Source organism: Bubalus kerabau, chromosome 12 (assembly GCF_029407905.1).
Source record: "Bubalus kerabau isolate K-KA32 ecotype Philippines breed swamp buffalo chromosome 12, PCC_UOA_SB_1v2, whole genome shotgun sequence".
NCBI classification, from domain to species: domain Eukaryota; kingdom Metazoa; phylum Chordata; class Mammalia; order Artiodactyla; family Bovidae; genus Bubalus; species Bubalus kerabau.
The window spans coordinates 71,031,379-71,056,429 of record NC_073635.1 but is presented as its reverse complement, the minus strand read 5'-3'; the positions used below and the strand labels follow the sequence as shown (position 1 = coordinate 71,056,429).

Genomic DNA, 25,051 nt, shown 5'->3' with positions numbered 1-25,051 from the left:
TAATCCCTTGGATCTATTTGTCACTTCCACTGTATAATCATAAAGGATTTGATTTAGGTCATACCTGAATCAGTTCAGTTCAGTCGCTCAGTCATGTGCAACTCTTTGCAACCCCATGGACTGCAGCACACCAGGCCTCCCTGTCTATCACCGACTCCCGGAGTTTACTCAAACTCATGTCCATTGAGTCGGTGATGCCATCCAACCATCTCATCCTCTGGCATCCCCTTCTCCTCCCACCTTCAATCTCTCCCAATGTCAGGGTCTTTTCAAATGAGTCACTTCTTCGCATCAGGTGGCCAAAATATTGGAGTTTCAGCTACCGCATCAGTCCTCCCAATGAACACTCAGGACTGATCTCCTTTGGGATGGATTGGTTGGATCTCTTTGCTTCCAAGGGACTCTCAAGAGTCTTATCCAACACCACAGTTAAAAAGCATCAATTCTTCAGTGCTCAGCTTTCTTTATAGTCAAACTCTCACACCCATACATGACTACTGGAAAAACCATAGCCTAGACTAAATGGACTTTTGTTGGCAAAGTAATGTCTTTGCTTTTCAATATGCTGTCTAGTTTGGTCATGACTTTCCTTCCAAGGGAAAGCGTTTTTTAATTTCATGGCTGCAGTCACCATTTGCAGTGATTTTGGAGCCCCAAATAATAAAGTCTCTTACTGTTTCCCCATCTATTTGCCATAAAGTGATGGGACCAGATGTCATGATCTTAGTTTTCTCATTGATGAGCTGAATGGTCTAGTGGTTTTCCCTACTTTCTTCAACTTATGTCTGATTTTGGCAATAAGGATTTACACAATATTGTATATACATGTGAAGGAATATGATTCACCTTTAAAAAGGACTTAGATTTTGACATCTGTTCCAACATGGATAAATCTTGAAGACATTGTACTACATGACATAGAATAAATATTGTATGATTTCACTTAAATGAGGGACCTAGAGGAGTCAAATTCGTAGAAAGATGTAGTAGAGTCGTGATGACGAAGAGGAGGTGACTGGGGAGTGAGTATTTAATTAATGCAGAGGTTAAGTTTTGGAAGAAGAAAAAATTCTGGGGATGCAGAGTGGTGATGGCTGCACAAAAATGTGAATGTATTTAATGTCACTAAATGGTGCACTTAAAAAGTTAAAATGGTAAATTTTATGTTGTGTATGCTAAGTCACTGCTAAGTCACTTCAGTCGTGTCCGACTCTGTGTGACCCCATAGATGGCAGCCCACCAGGCTCCCCCATCCCTGGGATTCTCCAGGCATGTTGTGTATATTTTACCACAATTGTTAAAATTATGAACCAAAGCTATAAGTAATTTTATCAAAAGGTAAATAAATGACAAATCATCTTTATATATGATACATCTCCCAAAATCATTCAAAATCACAAACTATGACTATGAGCTTAGCAGCCATCCCATTTCTAACACCCAATCTGATTTCTCCCCAGGACCAGGGGTCAGGAGGCGGAGCCTAGGTATGAACCACAGACGTTCACAGGGGCATTTCAGAGCCTCTCGGCAACCCCAGCTTTGCCCTAAGGAACCAGCCCACCTGTTACCTGCAGAGAAGTGTCTTATTTCTCCATCTCAGTAGGAATCTAGATGCAAGGCTGTCCATGAGGAAATTCCCATGTTTCTGGGATTTCAGGTTATGTATACAGTTTCTGACTTTGAAAGAAACAATTATTTTAGGCTAATTAAGCCAGTAAATGAACACTTTGGGAGATGTTCACATTCATATAAGCAACATACAAGGTCAGATCAGATTTCCCAAAATAGGCATTCCAAAGTGTTAGTGGGAAGAGGAAGAAAACCAGGCAGACACTGGCTCACCTGTACAGCAAAGAAAGAGCTTTGTTTGCCTAAACCATCATCTCAAATATAACTTAAGATTTTCCCAGTAGAGTTCTGGTGAAATTTCCTGCATACTTATGGGAGCTAAGCATGATCTGGAAAGGTAAACATCTAGCTATTTTTGGGGGGGTGGGGGCTCCAAAATCACTGCAGATGGTGACTGCAGCCATGAAATTAAAAGACGCTTGGCTCCTTGGATGAGAAGCTATGACAAACCTCAGTTCAGTTCAGTTCAGTTGCTCAGTCTGACAACCCTAGACAGCATATTAAAAAGCAGAGACATTACTTTGCCAGCAAAGATCCATCTAGTCAAAGCTATGGTTTTTCCACTAATCATGTATGGATGTGAGAGTCTGACTATGAAGAAAGCTAAGCACTGAAGAATTGATGTTTTTGAACTATGGTGTTGGAGAAGACTCTTGAGAGTCCCTTGAACGGCAAGGAGATCCAGCCAGTCCATCCTAAAGGAAATCAGTCCTGAATATTCATTGTAAGGACTGATGCTGAAGCTGAAACTCCAATATTTTGCTACCTGATGTGAAGAACTGACTCATTGGAAAAGACCCTGATGTGGGGAAAGATTGAAGGCGGGAGAAGAAGGGGATGACAGAGGATGAGATGGTTGGATGTCATCACTGACTCAATGGACATGAGTTTGAGTAAACTCTGGGAGTTGGTGATGGACAGGGAGACCTGGTGTGCTGCAGTCCAAAGAGGTCTCAAAGAGTCGGACATGACTGAGCAACTGAACTGAACTGAATTTGTAGGGAAATCTGAGTATTTTGTCTACTAAATGGTACAACAAGGTGCAAGAGAATAACAAAGATGATGATGACTGACAATGAAGACCCTTAACTAGAGGGTATGTCACCCAAGGAGAATCTGGACTCATGTGCCATAGCCAAACACAGACAGTGAGATGCCAGGGCTCTGAGTTCACAGTCCCAAGATTTAACAAGATTTTACTAAAGGAAAGATGGGGAAAACACATCCTACATTTTACCCAGAAAAGTATTCCCAAGAAACAGAAGCTGTAGATAAGTAGCAAATAATAAGAGAAGCAATATTTTTCATTTAATTTTTTTTGGTTTTAGCTTTCAATGAGGATTTTGTTTATTTGTAGTAAAAATTAAATGTATTTAATATGTGTAATGTGATATTTTGATGTAAATAAACATTGGGAAACAGTTACAGTAGAAAAACAAACATACTCCATCATCACATGTATTTACCCTTTTGTATGTGTGGTGAGAACATTTAAGATCTACTCTCTCCACAAATTTCAACTATAAAATACAGTTATATAATTTTTTTCTAGAAAAAAGTAAACAGCCAAGGGCAAAGAGACATCCAAATCAAGTTTATAAACAGCCCTTCAGCTTATAACACTGGTGTATCTGTGGCAAATCCTTAATAAAATCACCAAAAATCCTTATTTCTTTTAAACTAGTTAAGACCTGGGTAAACTATGGAATAATTCTGCAGCATTTCTCAATACAAAATCACTGAACACATTAAATCAGGTCTTATTAAAAGTGCTAAAATGCATACTTAAGAAAAAAGAAACACTGAATTAAACAACTTGAATGAATAGCAACAAATTCTCACCAAAATACTAAAAACAGTATGTGATTTCAAGTTTCATCCCAACATTCAGCTCTATTCTTTAATACCATTATAAACAATCATAACTATAGAATATAGTGAGTGAGTCTATGTTTGGCATGGATTCCATTTATATGTTTTTTTAGTTCACACAATTATATTCAATATGATTAGATGGGTCATTTAAAAATATAATCGTTTCCTTTCTCAAATACATTTTTTGCTCCTAGATTTAATTTTATAAATCCAGTCACTGAAGTTTACTTTTAAATACAACTTCAATGTAAAAGAAGGTTTTAATGAACAACAAAACGTCTACAAATACAGCTATGAGATATAAGTATTAAAACATTGAAAACCAATTTGATAATCAGAAATCATTACAAGCTGAGTGGATATTATGCAACAACCTGTGGATAAAAGTTATCAAAGGCAGCTCTGACACGATCTCAACACAAAACTTTTCATTATTTACCGGTAAACTTTGCTTAAATGACAACAACAAAATTGGCCTGATGCAAATAGCAAGACTCTCTAGGAAGGTGTAAATGATCCCAGTTACAAATTTTTAGTTTTCAGAGAACTTTCCCAAAATGCTTCTGATGCTTGAGGGGAGGTACATACCGTGGTACCGAGTGACACTCACCTTGCGGTAGATCATATGGCACACGGCTACTCTCAGCCTCATCCCCACACGCTGCATGTGGTAGAAGTACAAGTGGTGCAGAATGGCCCACACGAGCACGCAGGCGCTCAGCCCTGCTGCATAGCCATAGGCTTCATGCAAAGCAGCAGAATTGGCAGGATCATAGTTTTCAATATAACTAACCATTTTCCCCAAAAATATGGGTTGAATTACTCTGGTGCCTTCCTGAAAGAAAAAAAAAACCTTAATTAGAAATACAAGTGATGTCAGTTTTTCTTAATACAAGCTTTATTTTTATTGTTAGCATGTTGAAAAAGCCATCTTGAGAAAATGCTACATTCATGGCTAATCTAAAAGAAAAATGCACAGATCCACTATCTCAAAAAAGACAGACAACAGTGTTAGTTTTAACATAAGCCAAAATCTTACATTCAAAGATATTAAGCCTTAGTGTTGGGTTGGCCAAAAAGTTCTTTTGGTTTTTAAGTAAAAATAAAAGGCACGTTTTTCATTTTCACCAAGAACTTTGTTGAACAACCTTGTCAAAGTTCTGTTCCATTACCTTCTTGCATTTTTCAGGCAATTTCCTAATTTCATCTTCCCAAAACTTTGTATCTATTTCAGGTGCCTTTTACAGTCTTCCAGAGAATTAAAATTTTCTTCCAGTAAGAGAATCTTGTAAAAAACAAAATAAATGGAAATCTGAAAGTGCAATGTCTGGTAAATATGGAAGATGAGTTAGATCCTCCAGGTCAAGCTGTAACAGTTTCTGCCTGGTCATCAAAGAAACATGCGGTCTTACATCATCCTGATGGAAGATAATACATTTTTTGTTGACTAATTTCAGACACTTTTCATCAAGTGCTGCCTTAAGTTGATATAATTGGGAGAAGTACTCACTGGAATTAACTGTTTGGTTTTCCGGAAGAAGCTCATAATAGAGGACTCCCTTTCATTCCCACAGTATACATAACATCAACTTCTCTGGATGAAGACTGGACTTTGGTGTGGTTGGTGGTGGTTCATTTCACTTACCCCATGATCTCTTCCATTCCACATCAGTGTAGAGTATCCACTTTTCATTGCCCATCACAATTTGTTTTTAAAAAGGAGCATTTTATTAATAGTTACGTATCAGTAGAGAATTGACTGGGGAAATATGGTCAAGAAAGGTTTTTTGCCCCCTGCTTAACTTAGGTGGAAACAAAACAACAAAGTCATTAACATAAACAAAATGGTAAAATGACTTTTGATTTTTTTTTTTTTTGCTATTTTGAGTATGTTGACTATCTCCCATATGATATAACATTGATTGTTCTTAATCAATGTCTGGATTTGATCTGTGTCAACTTCTACTATCAAATGGTCTACTCAACTGAGGATCATCAGCCACAAAGAAACCTCCAGCACAAAACGTTTCTCTTTTTTTGGCTGTGTTGAGTCTTCATTGTAATGCGCAGGCTTCTCTTGTTGGGAACTGCCAGTTTAGTTGCCCTGAGGCATGTAATATCTTACTTCCATGACCAGAGATCAAACTTGTGACCCCTGCATTGAAAGGCAGACTCTTAGGACCACCAGGGAAGTTCCCAGATGGGTTTTCTTTTGAGAGCTCTCTACTGTCTGTACAAATTTGAGGCACCCACACACAGGAGGAAAGGAAGAAGAATCCAAAGCTCAAATGTGAAGCATAACAAAAAAGCATTTTCTGCTCAACCAACTAGTGCCTGCTCAAATTATTTACAGAAAGCTGACCCCATCTCTCAAATGGATGAGGCACTCAAACGGATGAGGCACTCCTATATTGCTTTACACACACATGTTCATAGGCTGTAACACCTGCCTTACCTTCCACAAGGTCACAGGAGATTTCATCTACTCCAGAGAAGAGAAGATCATGTAGTGGAAGAATTATGAGTAAGATGACCATATCAGAGTAAGATGACCAGTTTTAAAGAACACAAAGGCTCACTGCTACATTTCCAGAAAGCCACATCATTCACCCCTAGAGGTGCTAAAAGCTTAAGAGCCCCTCACATCATAGATTATAAAACACACTGTTTATAGAGTTTACTTAGGTAGAAGTCTGGAGGCTTACACAGAGAAGCAAGAATGTCAAACTACACAAGGCAGTCCCCAGCCCAGATATGATCAGGGAAGCCCAGTGCTGCAGGCTACAAACCAGGGGCTCTTCACCAGAAGTCTAGCAGTAACACCTGCCATCCCAAAGTGTCCTAAAACTGTGATTCTCTTTGGGAATCACTGCTGTCTGTTACTCAGCTCTCAATTTGGTCCTAATATAATTGTAATTACAGGAAAAGTAAGAGCAATGTCACCTACTTAAAGAACACTGTAAATGCAACAAATTCAGCAAAAAAAAAAAAAAAAAAAAAAAACTGCAAAATAAAGGCAGGTCATTACTGCCTAAATGTCTCGATTTTTCTGCTAAGAGACGGAATTTAATATGCCAGCTGAGCAAACAGCCTCACTAAGGAGTAATGCCAGTCCAGGACCTATAGCTTCTACTCTTCTGTCTGTTCCTGATCTTAACCCTCAGTTAGTGAGGTAAAAAACAACTGAGAAAGTATTCACTATCAAACTTGAAACTGGGGGCTCTCCTGATAGCTCAGTTGGTAAAGAATCCACCTGCAGTGAGGAGACCCCTGTTTGACTCCTGGGTCGGGAAGATCCACTGGAGAAGGGATAGACTACCCACTCCAGTATTCTTGGGCTTCCCTTGTGGCTCAGCTGGTAAAGAATCCACCTGCAATGTGGAAGACCTGGGTTTGATCCCTGGGTTGGGAAGATCCCCTGGAGAAGGGAAAGGCTACCCACTCCGGTATTCTGGCCTGGAGAATTCCATGGACTGTATAGTCTGTAGGGGTCACAAAGAGTCAGACACAATTGAGTGACTTTCACAAACTTGAAACTAACCAAATTAAAACTTTCTGGATAAGCAGGGAGAAGATAAAAAATTGTTTCCAAGATGCTTCATCTTTGACTTCTAAGCTTGATCTGTGAATATTCTTTCCACAAACCAATGGAGATTAGAGTTCTTACTCCTTCACAGGAATTCTTCACAACTGTGAAACCATAAAAGATTTTTAAAAGAGTCCAATACAATATGACAACATTTGTTCAAGTTTCCACAGAAATCTCAGGGTAAGAGAGAAACAGACAGACATTTCATGGTGCAGTCCCTAGTATTCAACCTTCTGAAAGTACTTGACTTTTGGGCCCTGTTTCCTGCTTCTTAGGGGAACTTCTCACAGGGTTAAGTGCTAAAACTTCCCTAGTCAGTATAGTTTCCCCATTACATTTCTACATGTACTTAAAAGGTTTCTTACCCAACTCCACCATCTCCACTTCATGAGAAAAATTAATAAAACACAGAAAATAGAAACAAGCTATCAACTAAAAAAATGCTTGAATGAAGTATATAAGCAGAAAAGAATGAGCTTATGGAAAAAATGAATAGACAGTTTATCTTCAGAAATGGGGGAACAGGTGACAAAGAGTAGAGCTGAGAAAGATCCAGAGCTAAGGAGGAAAAGCAGTGAATCTGGGAAAATAATAACCATTAGGATTCTAAATATAACATCACTCCTCCTGACACAGTGGTCTTCATCCTGACTGCAGCTTAGCATCACCTGGGAGGGGTTAGGAGCACCCTGAGGCCTGAAACCCAGCCTGAAGAAACTGATTTAGGTTCAAATGATTAGAGAAGGAGCCTGAAGTTCCCTCTCCCTAGAAGATACTGGATGCAGAAACTAATCCCATGTAAGCATCTGCTATTCTCCTGTATCATCAGGGCATCTGGACGTGGAGGGGTCATGAACCTGCTCTGAAGGACTTACAAATGCCACAGAGGGTTTTAACCAGAGTTCCATGTTACATATCATGCTTCTAGGAAAATTCCTTATGAATCCAAATTCTTGAGACTCCAATGATGAAATTCAGACCTTTCATTTGACACTACAGAAAAAAGTAAATGTTTATAAAATACTATATCTACAAAATAAAAACATGAATCAAAATTTGTAATGTTACCTCTAAAAGCGGAGGGAGAATTAGAATGGAGCCAACAAGGATATCAGACTTCCTTAAAAACAGCCTCTTCTGTTGATAGAGTTTGAAAACATTATCAGTTCAATTCAGTTCAGTCGCTCAGTTGTGTCCGACTCTTTGCAACCCCATGGACCACAGCACACCAGGCCTCCCTGTCCATCACCAACTCCTGAAATCTACTCAAACCCATCTCCGTTGAGTTGGTGATACCATCCAACCATCTCATTCTCTGTTGTCCCCTTCTCCTCCTGCCTTCAATCTTTCCCAGCAAAATATTATACAGAATTATAATTATAAAACAATAAAGTTTTAAAAAGCAATTCCTAAAATTTCAGAGTGAAATGAAACAAAAGTTATATTCATCCAGTAGTCTGAGTTATATAAAAAAAGAATTATTAAAAGTGGTTGTAAAAAAAATAATTTGAAAACACATTCCCTATGTGATATGCCTAAGGACAATATGAACAGCAAAAAAAAAAAAAAAAAAAAGCTTCCAAAAGTCACATTATGGTTAATAGTGTTGATACTATAAGATTTTTAAATGAGTAATTATGTTGATATCATTGAGAACTGGGATTAGGCATAACAGAAAAGAGAACAGATGATGAAAGAAAACAGATACCAATCTAAGAGTTAAAAGATAAAGTAAAAACACTAATGTCCTGAATCTGATTTAGATTGAAAATACCCATATAAACTCAAGGTTTGTTTACTACAAAAAAAATGTATACTAGCTTTGTCCAATGAAAAAGCTGAGAAACAATAGCCAACTCAACAGCAATGAGCACCCCTAGTGCCCAGACCATAGTCTCTAAATACCATTTCCCACTAGAAGGAACCATGGCTGCTTGGAGAAATGGAGATTCTAGGGCTGGGGCAAATTTGTACTTAAGGGTGCGCAGCTTTTTGTGTGTGTAAAGATAAACTAGAAACATTTTGTCACATCAGAAAGCAAAAAATTAGCAAGGATTTCTACAGTATGCACAAAAGACAGGAGTCCTGGGAAGAGATGCATTCTATCCTTAATAGCACAGGCTGGTTTCACAAAGAACTTAGAAAACTCATTGCTGTTTATAGGCCATTATGGCTGAATGAGATCTCTTGAGAAAAGTCACGTCTAAAAGCCAACTTTTCTGTAAAGTAATTAAAAGTTTCACTTCTAAGCAGGATTTTGATTTTTTTAATCATTATGAAAATTACTTAAAAAAAAGGAATCATCAAGGAAATAATCTATTTCCTTGATTTTTTAAAGAAAATGGATTGAGGGGGATTGGAGGATGAGTGAAATAGGTGAGGGAGATTAAGAAACACAAACCAGTTATAAAATAAATAAGTCGTGTGAATGTAATGTACAACATAGGGAATACAGTCAATAACATTGGAAAAATTTGTATGGTGACAGAGGATAACTAGACTGATCAGGGTGATCATTTAATAATGTACAAAAATACTGAGTCACTACACTCACTATACACTTGAAACTAATATAATATTTATATTATACGTCATTATATTATATATATTATATATTATTATTATATTATATATTAGTATATATAATATTATATATACTAATATTTATATATACTTCATTATATTATAAAGTATAATACTTCATATTATACTTCAAAAATCATACTTCAATTTTTAAAACTTATTTTCAATGAGACAATAAAAGTATAGATTTTTTTTTTTTAATGAATTGAAAAGCATTACCCTCGTATATGTCTCAGGTCATCACTGTGGATATTACTAACACCTGATGGCTAATGCTATGCTCTCAAGAATCAGTAGAGCAGGTCTGTTCTGCAGGTCCCTTTCTACTTGGCTCAATGCCCCCTCCTCTCCTTTGCTGTGTGGTCCTCAGTGGTTGCTCTGAGCCCACATATCTCTGCCACAAGCAGCCACTCCTCAGCCTCCTGGGTGGAGCAGAAGTGAGGGACACATGAAAGAAAGGGTTGGGAAATAAATGCAAAGACCACTCAGCTCTCCGGGAGTGAGTCAAGGCACAAAGCGCTGAGTCCAGGCACAAAGCCCACTTTGGGATGCAGAGGATTCTGCTTACTTCCTGCTCATCAGTTGAGCCCCAATATAAAGATTTACCCAAATATGTGCTTCCTACATTCTCCACCTAAAGCAGAGACAATTAGCAAAAGTGGCCTTGGACAAAGGTCAGTAATTAGACAAGGCCAGGCCATTTCTAAGGTTCCTGGGAAGAGGACATAAACTCTGTTCACTCCGCCCCCCTCAGGGGAAGGGACTGGGTGAACTGGACTGGGTGAACCCCCTCTGGTTCTCTGAGATCACCTCACTTACACACCAGCAGATGGACACCTCATCTCTCACAGAGAAGCCCTGATGACCTGGGGAGGTGGTCTCTGTGTCTCTGGTCCAGGAAGAGTCTTCGGGCCCCTCCTCTCCACCCTGAGGGTCCCAGGCAGGCAGAGACCTGTTCTCCTCACCCAAGGTCCCCATAGGGGTGCACACAGGGGCCAGGGTGCTGGGAACTCGCTGGCTGTTCTGTTCTAATAAGGGGTGACCTGCAAGTGCTCCAGGTTGGACATTAGCCTGGTACTTGCTTCCCCAAGCATTATGATCACTCCTCAATTTGCACAGGACAGAGGTTTCACACTTTGAAATATTAACCCCAAAAGCCTCATGCTGGACTGGTATCACCCTGCCTCTTCCCACTGTGTGCCAGGAGTGCCTTTGCTGTGGTTAGTCACAGCACTGTCTGGGAACCATGGGTAACCCATGAGTCACCTGTGCATCAAAGGAATTAAAAGAGGGCAGGAGGTCACAAAGTAAACGTGTTCATGTTTTAGAGAATCCAGAGGTGAGTTTAGATCTTCCACTATCTAAAATTATCACCACTTAGGGACAGTAATGAGGCTTATTAAGAGGCTCCTGGTCCATCTGACCACAGCATGATGTTGTTGCCGCCATCAACGTCCTAGTCAAAGCTGGCACCCAAGGGACATGGTCACTTGAAAACTACTCACAATTATGATCACAAACCCGACTTCCTGCTCCAGGAAGTTCTTAGCATCCTATTTATTATATTAAACAAAGTTCAGGATGCATGTGTCTGAGACCCTGAAGACAAAGCTCTAAAGACAAGCCTTGCTGACCCTGGATGAGCTCTTAGTCATTGAGATGATCAGGCTTATAAGTCAGAGTGCCTGAAATGGAATCTCACTTTGTCCTTTAAGCTCCCTGTAACCACAGGCAACCTATGTAATTACTTGGGTTCAGAGTCCTTTCTTCTACAATGGGGGTAATAGAAAACCTACAACTTCGCTGAGTTAGCCAAAGAAATAAAAATGTTATTACACATAAAGTGCTCGTAGCAGTTCCTGATACATAACTTAATTCGAGTACTTGCTATTGCTATTGCTGAACTACTAATAGTACTGTGGCTGCCACACCAGTACTACTCAGTATGACCCTTTGTAACTGCCACTAGTACTTGTAGTACTACTACTGAGATGAGCCCCCCCATTTACCAGGTCCTCGACTCCCAACTTCTCTGCCATGACCACCCAACAACCAGCCTCCTGAAAGAGGGGCCGGGGCTCTACCAGTTGCACTTGATGCAGCCCCCAGGCCTGGCCTTCCTGGATCCCCAGTAGGAAGTGTTCCTGGGGCTGGACAACTGTGAAATCAACACTCCACCCCACCCTTCACAAGGCACTGCAGCATCTTGGTGGTCAGAGCCCTCTCTAAGGTGGCACTCTGCCCCACATACCTGTCCCCACCCTATGGCACGATGATCAGCTCACCTTTGTCTCAATGAGAACTCCGTCTCCCAGGACCATCCAGTCACCTGGGAGCTGACAGATTCTCTGTCTGTCCATTTGTGTGCGGCAGACTTCACCTGCCCAGCTGCACACTGCCCACAGTGCCCTTCAGTCCAGCACAGCCTTTAAACAAGAGCCACGCCGCCCACCTGTAAACCACCTGGCCCACCCACCTCACCCCAACACAATGAACTGATGATAGCTCACCACCTTCTCCACCCCTTTCACAGCAACTGCATCTTCCATCCCTCCTGCCCTCACACACTCACAGGCCACCCGTGTCCCTAAGGCAGTGCTAAGGGACCACGGAGAGCACAAGCCACCCAGGGGGGTCTGCAGCAGACCTCCAGCAGGCTCAGCCAGAACAGGGGGCTGACGGCACTGTGTCCCCAGGTGAACCGTCTCACTGTGGGGTCTTGACCCAGGATCTTCAGGGTCATGGAGGTCATTGACCTCACGGCTTTCTGTCCCTGGTTTTCTCCTGCACATCCCCTCCTCCACCTCCACCAAAACCAGTATACCAAGACTCTCTCTTCAACTAGCAAACCACTTCCACAGCCAGAATAGAAACCAGCATGGAGGATGCATGAATTCACGGTGAAGCTGGAGCTCCTCCACATGGGGTTTCTGACCTGGGTGACCTGATCCACAGGGAGGGCACAGCCCAGGGAAGGGCGTGCTCTTGGAGCTCTGATTCCTCCAAACCAGCTCCTCCAAACCAGGAGGCTCATATTCCTTGAGGTTGTAGGATATTTTCCTCAAGGATCACTTTCAGCATTTGTATCAAGTACTAAGCACTAAAAATGTCCTCAGTCAAAATTAGTCACTCGGTCGTGTCCGACTCCTTGCAAACCCATGAATCGCAGCACGCCAGGCCTCCCTGTCCATCACCAACTCCCAGAGGTCATTCAAACTCATGTCCATCGAGTCAGTGATGCCATCCAACCATCTCATCCTCTGTCGTCCCCTTCTCCTCCTGCCCCCAATCCCTCCCAGCATCAGGGTCTTTTACAATGAGTCAACTCTTCAAATGAGGTGACCAAAGTATTGGAGTTTCAGCCTCAACATCAGCCCTTCCAAAGAACACCCAGGACTGATCTCCTTTAGGATGAGATCTCCTTTAGGTTGATCTCTTTGCAGTCCAAGGGACTCTCAAGAGTCTTCTCCAACACCACAGTTCAAAAGCATCAATTCTTCAGGGCTCAGCTTTCTTCATAATCCAACTCTCACATCCATAAATGACCACTGGGAAAACCATAGCCTTGACTAGATGGACCTTTGTCAGCAAAGTAATATCTCTGCTTTTCAATATGATATCTAGGTTGGTCATAACTATCCTTCCAAGGAGTAAGCATCTTTTAATTTCATGGCTGCAGTCACCATCTGCAGTGATTTTGGAGCCCAAAAAATAAAGTCTGACACTATTTCCCCATCTATTTGCCATGCAGTGATGGGACCAGATGCCATGATCTTCATTTTCTGAATGTTGAGCTTTAAGCCAATATTTTCTCCCTCCTCTTTCACTTTCATCAAGAGGCTTTTTAGTTCCTCTTCACTTTGTGCCACAAGGGTGGTGTTATCTGCATATCTGACGTTATTGATATTTCTCCCAGCAATCTTGATTCCAGCTTGTGCTTCTTCCAGCCCAGTGTTTCTCATGATGTACTCTGCATATAAGTTAAATAAGCAGGGTGACAATGTACAGACTTGAAGTACTCTTTTTCCTATTTGGAACCAGTCTGTTGTTCCATGTCCAGTTCTAACTGTTGCTTCGTGACCTGCATACAGGTTTCTCAAGAGGCAGGTCAGGTGGTCTGGTATTCCCATCTCTTTCACAATTTTCCACAGTTTATTGTGATCCACACAGTCAAAGGCTTTGGCATAGTCAATAAAGCAGAAATAGATGTTTTTCTGGAACTCTCTTACTTTTTCCATCAACTGGATGTTGGCAATTTGATCTCTGGTTCCTCTGTCTTTTATAAAACCAGCTTGAACATCTGGAAGGTCACGGTTCACGTACTGCTGAAGCCTGGCTTGGAGAATTTTGAGCATTACTTTACTAGCCTGTGAGATGAGTGCAATTGTGCAGTAGTTTAAGCGTTCTTTGGCATTGCCTTTCTTTGGGATTGGAATGAAAACTGACCATTTCCAGTCCTGTGGCCACTGCTGAGTTTTCCAAATTTGCTGGCATGTTGAGTGCAGCACTTTCACAGCATCATCTTTCAGGATTTGAAATAGCTCAACTGGAATTCCATAACCTCCACTAGCTTTGTTCATAGTGATGCTGTCTAAGGCCCACTTGACTTCACATTCCAGGATGTCTGGCTCTAGGTGAGTGATACAGTATAAAATGTCTTGTCTTGTCAATGCCATCCTTTCCCATAAGCTGTTATGAGAAAATCTGAAAGAACTTTTGGCCAACTTAGTACTAATCCCCTGGAGGCTCACTCCTTTAAGCTCTGTACATTCTAAAAATAAACACAACCACTGGGGTACATCATGATGAGATTTATCCTGTGACAAACTGCTGTCCTCTCTCCCCACCATCGCATCCATCTCAGTACTGATCTGCACACACTTAAAAGCAACACACAGTATGTAAAAAATTTTTACCTCAAGAAAGGTAAATATTCCCAAAACTAGACAGGATTTCCAGTAACACTTTACGATTGCTTTCATTAAAGAAGGCTCCCGTTTGTATGTCTTGGCTCTCAAAACTTCTTGATCCTAGTACCTGTGATGAGAAACAGAGTACAGTAAATAACAGCGTGTCCACGAAAAGGAAAGGGGGAGGGGTGGAGTGGGAGATGAGCCTTCACTACAGGGTGCTCTGCGGCTGCCCCATAGATGCTGGCTAACTGATCACAGGGCTCCTGAAAGATGAGCGGTGCAGACTCTGAAGCACCAGAGAAACAGGCCTTGAGGGAAAAGTTCCAGATTCTGGAAACAAGTTCCTTCCAAGCTTTGCTGGACTCACAGGTCATGAGCAGCTCAGAAGGGCAGACACTGTCCTCAGGGACCCCACCTCCAGGGACAGAGCTCGCCCTCCAGGGCTGTGGCTGTAGGCTCCCTCCACGTCCACAGATGCACAGGAAACATGGGCTCTCCCAGCCTCCAAAGTGGGCTAAGCCTGGGGTCAGCCTGAGGAGGGGAGCGTTCAGTGTCAGGGGAGGAGGCTCAGAAGAACCCAGAGGAAGCAAAGCCCCCCCACATGCACCTTTAGCCCCACATGGAAAGTCTCACTCTCCCTCCCTTTCTCCCTGCTGCCTGTGCTCACCCTTGCAGCTCTTCTCCGAGGTGCTGGGAGCGATCTTCCAGAAGCACTGAGTACATGTCATCTTGTTTTAATTTCTGTTCGTCACCAATTTTAAACAAGGGGTTTAGCCACCTGCTAAAAATTAAAAGGACAGTGACATGTATCCAAATTCTCTCTGCTCTGCACAGATGCTCAATTGTACATCCAAACTGCACATCTATAATTATAATCTTATATTTATGGGCTTTGTTAAATAAATAAAAAAAACACTACATTTTAAATATATAGAGGTATGGGGGAATAATTAGATATCTGTTTACACACTAACTCACATACATACACACAGTCCCTAACTCTGTACTTTGAGAGGCCCTGGAAGCAATGTCACACTGGTAGCATTTTAGCCCCCTGATCTTGGGGTTTGGGGTAACATACACAATCACAATTTTTTTCTTGTTGTAAGAAATGTTAAGGTCTCTTATCAGCTTTCAAATATTCAGAACAGTAGGATTAACTAAAGTCAACAGACTGCACATTACATCCCCATAACTGACTCATTTTATAATGGAAGGTTGTACCCTTAGGCCCCCTTCACCCAGACCTTGGCTTTTTAATACCTTCTTCACTAAAAGGAATCAACTAAGAAAAGGCTGGTTCCAAAATTGGGGCTGTGTGTGTCAGCACTGATAACTCTGTTTTTTTGTTTTTTTTGTTTTTTTTTTTTTAACTGTACTATAAGTGCCTGACATAAAGCTTTGACGACATCCATGTCAAAGACATCCATCTCCAGTGAACACATGACAGCTACACGATGAGATAAAGAGCCAAGCCACCCCGCCCGTGAAGTTCCCGCTTTAGAAAGCTCTGGTTGACCTGATAACAGACCATCTCACTGACTGTTTGCTTCTCCCTTCCTGCACTTTAATTCCCTCTCTTATTTTTTAAATTCACCAATAAAGAGTGAAACTTTAAAATCCTAGACACCCTACGCTCAACCTCAAAAAGGCAGAACCCAAAGTCCAAGCTTACTCATGAGCTCTCTCTCTCCACCCAGGACCTCACTGTGTCACCCCAGGGTGCCTTGTACCCTCTGGGGCATGTGAGTGATACACCTTGGCATTTCAAAGTTCCCTGATGGTTGTTGCTAAGACATGTCTCACAATCCTAAGAACCACAGGGACCAGTCCAGCCACAACTCTGGCTGCAAAAAGAGAATTTCTGTGGGGACTGCTCATAACTAGTATGAGCCCTGGTGAGCAGAGCCCCAGGCAATCCCGGCAAAAGCCTCACTGTCTACAGGCCAAAACCAACAGGCAGAGAAAGTCCAAGATGGGTCTGGGACATATTGTGCCATAAAATAAAGAATCATGAGGATGTGTAGGAAGGACAGAGAAGCTTGAATGGCTCTTGCTAGACAAATCTGGGATACTTTGAACATCAGAACAAACAAATGGCAATGAACCTTAACCCAGTAAATAATGAAAGAATCCATGAATCAGTACTGCTAAATAAATGGCAGAAAAAGGAAAACTCTTGCAAACAAATGCAAACACACATAAAATGAGTAATCAATTACTTTTTAACTGTGCACATAACTGAAAATGTACTATACTGAATAATTTTTAAGTGCAAGATATGTTTTATCTTTATATGAGAAAAATCACTTGAGAAATTGTTTTGTGATTCAATCTATAAACTATGTATTCCAAGACATGTCTGTTCCAGATAGATGCTTAGTCCCTTGTGCAAATCAAGTACTGGTCCAAAATACTGCTGAAATTTTATATACTTACTGATATTTTACACTTTTTTATCCTGCATGTCCTATAAAATTATAAATCTGTACAATAAAAATATTTAACAATTCCAAAAAAATAAAAAAGGAAAAATCAAGTCAAGAAAATCATCAATGGAAATTAAAAACTGGCTGAAAGTTTACAGCAGAAGATGATATTTACATAATCTCAACTTATCTCTCTGCAATTATTTATTATAAAGGGAAAAAACAGTAACTATACAGATGATCCCACCGAAAAACCTATTCAGATAGATCATGCATTATTTAAATGATAATAGTTAGTATGCAGAGACAGCCCATAGGTAAACACCATTTTACTGATTTTGCCAGGGTAAGGAAATTTCCAAAGCCAGACCATAATAACCCATGGATAGAGATCAAATCAGTCAGTCCTAAAAGAAATAAACCCTGAATATTCATTGGAAGGCCTGATGTTGAAGCTCCAATACTTTGGCCAAGCTAATGAGAAGAGCTGACTGATTGGAAAAGACCCGGATGCTGGGAAAGGTTGAAGGCAAAAGGAGAAGAGGGCAGTAGAAGATGAGATGGTTAGATAACATCACTGACTCAATGGACATGAGTTTGAGCAAACTCCAGGAGAGAGTAAAGGACAAGGAAGCCTGGTGTGCTGGTCCATGGGGTAGCAAAGAGTCGGACACAACTGAGCGACTGAAAAACAGCCAGGACAGAGATCATATTTCTTTTATCTTGTTATTCCTAGGACAACATGGGTACAGATGCTCAAGAAATATTTGTTGAATGTATGAATATCCATGACTCATTAAAGAAGCAATAAGACTGAACTTCAAATTTTGCTAATCCAGGTACCTTGGCACCCCTAAAGAACCCCAGTCCAGGAGTCAGAAGACTGGATTCTAGTCCCAGCAGTGGTGCTGAGCACCCAGGGCCTCAGCTGTCCTCTGCTCCACGTCTCCACTCCAGTTCAGCTGCTCCATGACCTTTAACATCTCTAGGCCTCAGTTTCCTTCCAAAACGATGGTGTATATCTAGGAGCTTTACCACTAAGCAGGTTTGACACATGTTAGGTGTTATTCCACACTTGTCCCCTACAGAAAATGCCCAGGGAATCAGCACTGGGACGTACCCAGATGATGACACTCTGCCCCCAAAGTGAGTGCGTTAGTCACTCAGTTGTGTCCGACTCTTCCTGACCCCATGGTCTGTCCACAGAATTCTCCAGGCAAGAATACTGGAGTGGGTAGCCATTACTTTCTCCAAGGGATCTTTCTGACCTAGGGACTGAACCAGGTCCTCCTGCATTACAGATTTTTTACCATCTGAGCTACAAGGGAAGCCCACAAAAAACCCTCTTTAAAATTCTGCTTGAAGAGGAAAAGATGCTCAGCATCATTAATCATGAGGAAAATGCACATGAAAACCACAATGAGACATCAGCTCACACATATTAGGAGGGCTACCATGGGGAAAAAAAGAAGAAAAAATAGTGTGGACAAGGATGTGGAGAAACTGGAAATTTGCACACTGATGGTGGGATTGCAAAAAGGTGTATCACAAAGTACAAAGATTTTATGATTTGATTTACATGAAGTCCTCAGATCAGTCAAATTCCAAGAGAAACAAAGTGGCCCTGTGGTTGCCAGGGGCTGTGTACAAGAGAAATGGGCAGTTAGTGTTTTTCAGTTCAGTTCAGTTCAGTCGCTCAGTCGTGTCCAACTCTTTGTGAACCCATGAACCACAACACGCCAGGCCTCCCTGTCCATCACAAACTCCCAAATTTCACCCAAACCCATATCCATCAAGTTGGTGATGCCATCCAACCATCTCATCCTCTGTCGTCTCCTTTTCCTCCTCCCCTCAATCTTTCCTAGCATCAGGGTCTTTTCAAATGAGTCAGCTCTTCCCACCAGGTGGCCAAAGTATTGGAGTTTCATCTTAAACATCAGTCCTTCCAAAGGACACCCAGGGCTGATTTCCTTTAGGATGGACTGGTTGGATCTCCTTGCAGTCCAACGGACTCTCAAGAGTCTTCTCCAACACCACAGTTCAAAAGCATCAATTCTTCGGCGCTCAGCTTTCTTCACAGTCCAACTCTCACATCCATACTTGACCACTGGAAAAACCATAGCCTTGACTAGACGCACCTTTGTTGGCAAAGTAATGTCTCTGCTTTTGAATATGCTATCTAGGTTGTTCATAACTTTCCTTCCAAGGAGTAAGCGTCTTTTAATTTCATGGCTGCAATCACCATCTGCAGTGATTTTGGAGCCCAGAAAAATAAAGTCAGCCACTGTTTCCACTGTTTCCCCATCTATTTGCCTTGAAGTGATGGGACCAGATGCCATGATCTTCGTTTTCTGAATGTTGAGCTTTAAGCCAACATTTTCACTTTCCTCTTTCACTTTCATCAAGAGGCTCTTTAGTTCTTCTTCATTTTCTGCCATAAGAGTGGTGTCTTCTGCATGTCTGAGGTTATTGATATTTCTCCCGGCGATCTTGATTCCAGCTTGTGCTTCTTCCAGCCCAGTGTTTCTCATGATGTACTCTGCATATAAGTTAAATAAGCAGAGTGACAATATACAGCCTTGACGTACTCCTTTTCCTATTTGGAACCAGTCTGTTGTTCCATGTCCAGTTCTAACTGTTGCTTTGTGACCTGCATACAGGTTTCTCAAGAGGCAGGTCAGGTGGTCTGGTATTCCCATCTCTTTCACAATTTTCCACAGTTTATTGTGATCCATACAGTGAAAGGCTTTGGCATAGTCAATAAAGCAGAAATAGATATTTTTCTGGAACTCTCTTGCTTTCTCCATGATCAACTGGATGTTGGCAATTTGATCTCTGGTTCCTCTGTCTTTTATAAAACCAGCTTGAACATCTGGAAGTTCACAGTTCACATATTGCTGAAGCCTGGCTTGGAGAATTTTGAGCATTACTTTACTAGCATGTGAGATGAGTGCAATTGTACAGTAGTTTAAGCATTCTTTGGCATTGCCTTTCTTTGGGATTGGAATGAAAACTGACGATTTCCAGTCCTGTGGCCACTACTGAGTTTTCCAAATTTGTTGGCATATTGAGTGCAGCACTTTCACAGCATCATCTTTCAGGATTTGAAATAGCTCAACTGGAATTCCATCACCTCCACTAGCTTTTAATAGCACACTAGTACAGGATGCGGAGAAGGCAATGGCAACCCACTCCAGTAGTTTTTGGCTGGAAAATCCCATGGTCAGAGGAGTGTGGTAGGCTGCAGTCCATGAGGTCGCAGAGAGTCAGACATGACTGAGCGACTTCACTTTCACTTTTCACTTTCATGCATTGGAGAAGGAAATGGCAACCCACTCCAGTGTTCTTGCCTGGAGAATCCCAGGGACCGTGGAGCCTGGTGGGCTGCCATCTATGGCATCGCACAGAGTTGGACATAATTGAAGTGACTTAGGAGCAGCAGCAGCAGCAATACAGGATGAAAAGAGTTCTGGAAATTGGGTGCACAATAATGTGAATGTACTTAACAATACTGAACTGCATGCTTAAAAATCGTCAAGATTATAAATTTTATGTTGTGCGCATTTCCCACAATTTAAAAAAATTTAATCAGAAACAAAATGGCACCTGATGTGCTTCATTTGGAAATCTTCCTGTGTTAGAGTCTAGACTTTGCCACTTCCTGGTTATATGACCGTGAACCAGCCACAAAAACTCTCAGTATTGGCCTCGGGAAAGTGGGGAGAAGACCTGGAGAGAACACCTCCCTGGGATGCTGAGAGGGTCAGTGATGCTCTGAACAGGACAAAGTACCCCCAGACATCACAACAGCAGTCATCACCACCACAGAGTGCTCGAGTAATCCCATGTGGTCCCCAGTAGAAAGCCTCTGAATGTTTGATACATGAGGTTACAACAACAGCAGTGCCCAAGAGGAAGAAGAAAGACTCCTCTCCTTTCCTGGCAAGGACACAGGCAATGAAAAGCCTTGGACTCTGTAAGAGCCCTCCCAACCTCCTCTTCCCCTCTGTAAAAGTGCTCTCCAGCCCTGGCACTTTGGGGACTTACACTTGGCTCTCCACAAATGCAAACCTCAAACTGCAATTCTCTGCTGATGCTGAATAAACCCATTTTTGCTGGAGAAATATCTGACACTCTGTTTGTTCGGGTCAACAGAGGGAAGGGAATCAACATAATTGGGGGACCCATGGAAGACTCCGAAAGGCAAATGATCCACTTGACACATCTGAAAGGACACTTGTCTCAGGCTGATCAGATGCAGAACTATAAAGACCAAAAAAATCAAGAATATACTACAGGAGATAAATTTGTTAGGAAGTTTATTCTGCCATAAGGACATACCAGTAAATGTGAATATACCTTTGGGATGTTCTACCTCTTGCTTGAGGCTGTGGATATTGTATAAAGTTATCAAAACTCATCAAACTAAACAGTTATTGAGAACAGGTCAAGGCCAGAGAAACAGCCCTGCAGAGCTCACCCAGCCTCCTTCTCCAACATGTGGATTTCTGACTTTTAATGAAGAATAACAAGTGTATTCTGAAAATGGTGCAAAGAATCCTAGTTTGAAATTTAACATTTCTATGTATTCACAATTGATAGTTACTAAGGACCTTACAGGACCAACCTCCCTAAACCATCTCAGCACTCAGCCAGTTCACATCCCCCTCATGTCATCAGCTTCTCTGACAAGAGTCTCTGGAGAGTCTGGCTTGACACCAGTGACAGTTTCCACATCCACACTCACCCTGTGGCCATTGTCAAGGGAGCAAGAATGTAACCAGTCCCTGAAGGGTCAAGTGCATCTGGTCCAAGACCCTGCTCCATCTCATCCCTGGGGACAGGTCCTGTACTCACCCTCAGCTGGCTGGACTCTGGGACGAGAATGGAGGGAAACACAGAGCTCACCCCAGAGGCTGCAGTGAGGACAGCAGGGAGAGTCTCAGCAGATGGGAAAGTCCAGTCCCCACAGGGACACAGTTCATAAACTAGGCCACTGATTTCCAATAATGGGGAAGAAGAATTATTCAGTAAATCATAATGGGGAAATGGGCTGTTTTAGAAAAAAATGGGGCCTATCTTTCATCAAAAACTAAAAAATTCTAGCTGCCTTTACTATTAAAACAAAATAAGAAAAAAGCAAAAATTAAACAGAGATTTAGATGATGTTAGAATTTTTAAAACACATACTACAAAAGCAACAAGAGAAATCAAACAGAAAAGCTCAATTTTAATTAATTATATATAAATTAAAACCTCTAGATACCCAGAGGAGGAACTAAGATGGCGGAGGAATAGGACGGGGAGAACACTTTCTCCCCCACAAATTCATCAAAAGAACATTTAAACGCTGAGTAAATTCCACAAAACAACTTTTGAATGCTGGCAGAGGACATCAGGCACCCAGAAAAGCAACCCATTGTCTTCGAAAGGAGGTAGGAAAAAATATAAAAGACAAAAAAAGAGACAGAAGAGGGAGGGATGGAGCTCCGTCCCAGGAAGGGAGTCTTAAAAAGAGAGAAGTTTCCAAACACCAGGAAACATTCTCACTGCCGAGTCTGTGCCGAGCCTTGGAAGCACAGAGGGCAACAGGGAGGAAAAATAAACAAACAGGGAGGAAATATAATAAATAAAATAAAAAATAAAATAACAGGGAGGAAAAATAAATAAACAATTAAAACCCACAGATTACGAGCCCTACAGTAACTCCCCCAGTGGAAAAGCAGTGCAGATGCCTGCATCCGCCACTAGCAAGCAGGGGCTGGGCAGGGGGGCTGGGCAGGGAGGCGCTGCGCGGGCTGCATCGCTTAGAGTAAGGATCTTGCCTGAATACCCCGAGCACTACCTGAGCAAAATAATTTGGGCTAGCAAACCAGACTGTGGGATACCTACCATGCAAAAAGCCAGCCCTAACCTAAGACACCGCCAGGCCTACACAGGGAACAAAGGACTGAACAGAGATAGCCGGCTGCAGACCGTCCCCCTCCAGTGACAGGCAGCCAGAGCCGGAAGGGGGCAATCACAGCCCCAGAGAGACAATATCTACAAAACTGTAAGCAGGCTTCTTTGCTAACTAAGACTTCATGGGCGTCTGGACGGTCAACATCCGCCTGAGAAGGTGCGCCGGTTGTACACCTAGATAACTGAGCGGCAGGGAGGCAATAAGTCGCAGCAATCGTGCTCGCCAAACACCTCATCACCTGAGCTGCTTGGACCTGGGAAGGGCACAAAACGCAGGCCCAACCGAGTCTGCGCCTCTGAGGACTACCCGAGTGCCTGAACCTGAGCGGCTTAGACCTGGGAGGTGCAAGCAGCCCAGGGCCAGCTGTGGATGGTTCCTGGTGGAGAAACCTAGAGCCTGAGCAGTGTGGGCAGGGAGGCTACACGCGCCGTGATTGGGGACAGGCCCAGTGTGGCTGAGGTACTGCAAGCACACGCTAGTGTTATTTGTTTGCAGCGTCCCTCCCTACTCACAGCGCGACTGAACAAGTGAGCCTAAAAAAAAAAAAAAAAAAAGTGTCCACCACTGCTCTCTTTGTATCAGGGCGGAAATCAGACACTGAAGAGACCCGCAAACAGAAGAAGCTATAACAGAGGAAACCACCTTGGAAGCAACAGGCAATAGATTAAAACCCCATGGTTAGTACTGACTACATAGGAAGGGGCCTATAGATCTTGAGAAAGCCAGAACACAGAACTAGCTGAAAATGAACTGACCCCACAATAACACCAGAGAAAGTCCTAGATATATTTTTACTATTTTTACGATCATTCTTTCTTTTTTTTAATTTTTAAAAAATTTTTAAGTCCTCTATTACTCCTTTAATTTTCACTTTTGTAACCTACTATTACTTTGCAAAAAAAAAAAAAAAAAAAAGAAGACGACCCTTTTTTGTTAAAAAAAGCAAACTTCATATATATATTTTTTATAATTTTTGTGACATTGTTTTTCTTTTTCTTTTTCTCTTTCTTTCTTTTTTCTTTTCTTTAACATTGTATTTTTGAAATTCCAAACTGTGCTCTAGATTTTTAATTTTAGCTTTTTAGTATTTGTTATCAATTTTGTACCTACTTTTTTTTTTATTACTTTTATGACTTTTTTTCTTTCTTTCTCTTCATCTTTTCTTTAACATTCTACTTCTGAAATTCCAAACTCTACTCTAGATTTTTAACTTTTGCTTTTTGGTATTTGTTATCAATTTTGTACCTATATTTTCTTTATAATTTTTGTGACTTTGGTTTTTTTTTTCTTTTTCTTTTTCTCTCTTTCTTTTCCTTCTTCTTTTCTTTAACACTGTATTTTTGAAAATCCAAACTCTACCCTAGATTTTTAATTTTTGCTTTTAGGTATTTGCTACCAATTTTGTACCTTTAAGAACCCAATCTTCAGTACCCATTTTTTACTAGGGATCGAGATTACTGGCTTGACTGCTCTCTCCCTCTTTGGACTCTCCTTTTTCTCCACCAGGTCTCCTGTGTCTCCTCCCTAACCCCTCTCTACTCTACCCAACTCTGTTAATTTCTGTGTGTTCCAGATGGTGGAGAACACTTAGGGAACTGATTACTGGCTGGATCTGTCTCTCTCCTTTTCATTCCCCACTTTTATCCTCCTGGCCACCTCTGTCTCCTTCCTCCCTCTTCTCTTCTCTGTATAACTCCGTGAACATCTCTGAGCGGTCCAGTTGTGGAGTGCACATAAGGAAGTGATTACTGGTTAGCCCACTCTCTCCTCTATTGATTCCACCTCATCTCATTCAGGTCACCTCTAACTCCCTCCTCCCTCTTCTCTTCTCCATGTAACACTGTGAACCTCTCTGGGTGACCCTCATGGTGGAGAAACTTTTCATCTTTAACCTAGATGTTTTATCAATGGTGCTGTATAGAAGGAGAAGTTTTGAGACTACTGCAAAAATAAGACCGATAACAGGAAGCAAGAGGCTAAAGTCCAAACCCTGACTCCAGGGAACATTAATTGACAGGAGCTCATCAAATGCCTTCATACCTATACTGAAACCAAGCACCACACAAGG

General features: G+C 41.7%; 1 protein-coding gene across 1 annotated transcript in view; it reads right to left on the bottom strand.

Moving 5' to 3' along the window:
- The window catches only part of LOC129624640 (ATP-binding cassette sub-family C member 4-like), a 158,857-nt gene that overhangs the window by 125,531 nt on the left and 8,275 nt on the right, over window positions 1-25,051 (bottom strand). Inside the window, exons 2-4 of the mRNA XM_055542793.1 lie at window positions 15,260-15,370; window positions 14,596-14,716; window positions 4,118-4,342 (exon numbers count right to left, since the gene is read on the bottom strand). Of these exons, the coding sequence (XP_055398768.1) occupies window positions 4,118-4,342; window positions 14,596-14,661 (291 nt within the window). The 5' untranslated portion in view covers window positions 14,662-14,716; window positions 15,260-15,370. The remainder of the gene's footprint in view (window positions 1-4,117; window positions 4,343-14,595; window positions 14,717-15,259; window positions 15,371-25,051) is intronic.